The sequence below is a fragment of the Poromitra crassiceps genome, assembly GCF_964638095.1.
Source record: "Poromitra crassiceps genome assembly, chromosome: 20".
Classification (NCBI taxonomy): domain Eukaryota; kingdom Metazoa; phylum Chordata; class Actinopteri; order Beryciformes; family Melamphaidae; genus Poromitra; species Poromitra crassiceps.
Window position 1 is genome coordinate 20706591 of NC_139637.1, and position 4605 is coordinate 20711195.

A 4605-nucleotide genomic window follows, 5' to 3' on the forward strand; every position below is an offset into this window, starting at 1 on the left:
GGCCATGACCCTGGAGGGAGGGGGACAGCAACGAGGACAGAGCGGAGTGGACGCCGAGGAGACGCGGGACAACAAAGCTGGATTCAGCTCCCGAATCGCCGACCCTGCTGCTCACCGCTCTCCATCCCCCTCGCCCTCCTCCTCCTCCTCCTATGGAGGAGTAAAGGAGTAGACTCTGCCAAGGTGGCGAGGAGCGGCGAAGAGCGTCAAGAAACACAAACACCCCTCACTCCAACTAAGAGGAAATAAACAGGGTTCAGACATATCATTAGAACTACAACTTTAGAGAACGAAAGTGCACATGAACAAGCCGACACCAACCAAACGAAAGGGGAACTGACCTGAGGACGGACTAGAGAGAGAGAGAGGCGGAGTAAAAAAAAAAGGGCGAAAAAGACAACCCCTCACCGACATGTCAACGACAGCCACCATGGGGGAAATGGCGAACAGTGCGGTGGAGTTTTACCCCAAGCGGACTCGAGGAGGAGGAGGAGGTGGAGGAGGAGGAGGAGGAGGAGGAGGGAAGGCGGAGGGCAACCATGCGGGGGGAGAGTTTGGGGTCACGGTGGAGGAACTCAGGGACCTGATGGAGCTCCGGGGGGGCGAAGCGCTGCAGAAGATCCAGGAGAACTACGGAGACACGGAGGGTCTCTGCCAGAGACTACTGTCCCACACGAGTGAAGGTGAGCTGGGAGGGACACACACGTTGAGTCCATGGTTGGCTGGATGGATGGATGGATAGTGGAATGAATAATGGAGGAGTAGATGAATGGAAGAGAGTTTAGATGGGGAGATCGATGGCGGTTTGGGTGGATGAGTTGGTGGCTGCATGGATGGCTGGCTGGTCGCCCGGCTCAATGAATTAATGGATAGTGTTGTGGGGCAAGTAGATATATATGGCTGAATAGACCAATGCATCGATGAGGAGATGGGTGGATGAACTGGTACATTGAGAGTTGGATGAATGGAGCAGTAGATGGATGAGGGTGTAGTAGATATAGAGAAATCACCGGACGTAGTTTAGGGAGGAGTGAATCTGATGAAGCATAAGTCGATGAATAAGACGAATAGTCATGGATGGACTTTGTGGATGCTTGCTGGTGTTTAGACTTTACACCAGGGGATTTTCAAAGTCTGAGACTGTGGGCCTCCCCTCAGACAAAGCTTAGACGCCCCCCCCCCCTTCCCCCCATCATGATTATGTGTTATTCTATCTCTACTGTATCTCTGAACTATCTCTACTGTATCTCTGAACTATCTCTACTGTATCTCTGAACTATCTCTACTGTATCTCTGAACTATCTCTACTGTATCGTATTAAGTCAACTGACCCCCACTCGCTCCTCTGGTGGAGTGTGTGTGAATAGTGAACTATAAATATAAAAGTAGGTTGGCCGATAGCTGTTGCTCTCAGTAAGCCATGTGAGACGTATATGCATAATATCAGCTACGCTACACCTGGGGGAGCACCCCAGGACCAGCCTTGTTTTGTGCTACTTGTAACTTCCCAAGTAGAGCTTTAGCTGCAGATGACCACAGAGCAAGAATCCAAATGACACAGAACTAATGAAGAAACAATTTGGTGAAGTACTAATGGTGTAACAAATCATGATGCACACTTTCTAGTGATGGCAACTGCTCTGCCCATTTTGGCAACCACCCTTTTAATGTGCTCCGACCAGGGGCGGACTGGGATCGGCGCGTGCCCGAAGAATTTGGGCCGTTTGAAGCCCAATTTGGGTCGTTTGAAGCCAGATTTGGGCCGTTTGAAGCCCAATTTGGGCCGTTTGAAGCCAGATTTGGGCCGTTTGAAGCCCAAAGTCCAATTTTACAATGAGATGCACCCACTTTAACCCTGAAGTGTAATTATTACTTCAGACTAACTAATAAAGTAATAAAACCACTAGTAAACCAGTAGGCGGCGCCTGGCCTGCTGCTCAGTGAGTGGCCTGACTGCGGGCACAAAAAAAAAAATATAAAAAAAAAAAAATATATATATATATATATATATTTTTTTTTTTTTGCAGGCCAGACCAGGCCACCGGGCATTTGCCCGACGTGCCCGATTATGCAGTCCGCGCCTGGCTCCGACCACGACAGTGTACAGTCACGCCAAAGTCCTAGAAGCTTTACTGTTTTTACTTGTTGTATAATTTGACCCTCTATCAGTAAATACATTTAGGATTGTGTGATGATCTATAATTTGAACCAAAAAATTATGCACATTGTTTTTGATATATTAAATATAAGTTTATTTGTCTTTATCCAGTTATATAATGCTCAGCTCGCTAGACAGAACCTGGTTGAGTTCTGTACATGTGGGGGCCCCCGTAATAAAGAGTTGAATCATCTGCATACATTGTCAAATTTTGCCTTATTAATTGCATATGGCATATCATTTGTGAAAATAGAAAACAGGAGAGGACCAAGACAGCTCCCTTGCGGGACCCCACATTCCAGGACTCTACTGCCTGATAGAGCTCCGTTGAAGTATTACTCTTTGTGACCTGGCAGTCAGGTAGCTCCTAAGCCACATAATCGCCGAGGGTTTAAAACCATAATGAACAAGTTTGGAAATTAAAGTTTTGTGAAAACTTTAAAAAGCGGCGCTAAAATCAAGTAGTACAGAGCCAAGAAGCTTAGAGCTGTCAATAGAGATGAGCCAACTATCAGACATTTGAGTGTGTGTGTGCGTGTTCCAACAATGGTGTCGTACTAGGCTATACCCACTCTAACTAGTGTGTAACCTAGCAACACAACAGCAAAAAGAAGTTGGCTGGGAAAGAGAGAGAGAGAGAGAGAGGAGAGAGAGAGATGACGACTGTTTGAGAGCTATGAGATGGAGATAGGAGGAGGTGAATGGAGGAAGAAGAGTGTGTGTGTGTGTGTGTGTGTGTGTGTGTGTGTGTGTGTGTGTGTGTGTGTGTGTGTGTGTGTGTGTGTGTAAATGTTCAAGTGTAAGCTCGCTGTGTGTGTGGTGAGTCAGGGATGTGTGCGAGAGGGAGAGAGAGATTTGGTAGGTGTATAGTTACAGAAACTCTGTGTTGAGTGTTGCTAATTTGATACTGTGAGCTGGTGAATCAGCACAGCAGGCCTCAACAGCGCAGCACACAGCCATGTATCTGAAGTTGTCCCTACAAAGTTGTCAAACAACAACAACACACACACACACACACACACACACACACACACACACACACACACACACACACACACACACACAGAGCACAAACACACACACAGATCTTCACACTTTTGGATGGGCTTCTCTCTCACGCCATGGTGTTGATTTTCTCATATTACATAATATGTAATGTATGTAAACTAATGTATATGGTGCAATTTGGCACGACAAACCAAAACGCCAGCACAAACGGAGACACAGGATTTTTTTTTCCACCTTGCAGAAAGTTAACGTCGTTAGTCTCGTTAACGTTGAACCTCCATCCTGCTCAAACTTGTGATGGATCACTCAGAGCTCACAGTGCAGTGAGCGGACGGACGCTATTTCCTCTCCCCTCTCAAAGCTCTCAGATCGAACGCAGCCGACAGCACAACAAAGCTACTGCCTGCCTCTGCTTAGCAAGATGACAACAGCATCAGCTGATCACAGAAGAGCCAGATGAAGAGGATGCATGGATGAGACAATAGATACATACAGTAGAGAAGTCATGAAGAAGAAATATCCAGTCTTAGAACACGGCTCTCTCGAATACTCGATTCTGATTGGTCAATCAACAATATTCACCGGTCATTATTTCTCGACAACCGACCGCTGCTCTGCCACACCTGGATTAATCAGTTGGTAAGAACCTTTTGTCCGCAGACGCTACTAATTAGGCCAACCAGTTGCAGCTGTGGTGTCTTGTGTGCCAATTACGAATGAAACCGCTTTGTGTTGAAAACGCTATTAAAAAATCTATTTGAATAATTATTTTTGTCAGATTATTGAATGATTTAGTTGTAGGCCGTGTTCTAAGCGGGATAATGTATACTGAGCCGGTGATTACTGGAAATAATGACCTTCAGGTGAATATTAAGCCCTCCGCTGCGCGTCGGGCTCAATCATTCACCTGTCGGTCATTATTTCCACAGTAATCACCGGCTCAGTATACATTATCCCTTACATATATAAGCCCACATCTCTGTAATGCTCCTGTATATACTGTACACTCATACCATATGATGCCATCCCAGACTGCTGGGGTCCATATCCCGCACGCATCATATACATTAGAATACAACTGCTGCTGAACATCAGTGTAATATGAGGCATAGAGCAGAGTGGGTTTGAATCAATCGGTTAAACCAATCACACACACCGATATGGATTCAATCAACCGGTTCAACCAATCACACACAGCGATATGGATACCCCAGCACTGCAGCACAACACCATTATATACACAGTCCAGAGTGAGAGAGAGATCAGGAGGAGAGAGTGAGAGAGCGAGTGTGTGTGTGTGTGTGTGTGTGTGTGTGTGTGTGAGTCTGTGTGTGTGTGTGTGTGTGTGCGTGCATGTGTGTGCGCACGCGCGTGTGTGTGTGTGGTGTGGGGGGGTGAGTAGGGAAAGCTAGAACAGCTTGCCGCATTGTCAAGGACAC

The 4605-nt window shown here is 46.6% G+C and overlaps 1 protein-coding gene across 1 annotated transcript in view; it reads left to right on the plus strand.

Moving 5' to 3' along the window:
- Positions 1-412: 412 nt before the first annotated feature.
- atp2b3b (ATPase plasma membrane Ca2+ transporting 3b) overlaps positions 413-4605 on the plus strand; it is a gene marked incomplete at both ends in the record, with an annotated part of 48384 nt that continues 44191 nt past the window's right edge. The window contains 1 exon segment of the mRNA XM_083656975.1: positions 413-683. Within this exon segment, the coding sequence (XP_083513101.1) occupies positions 413-683 (271 nt within the window).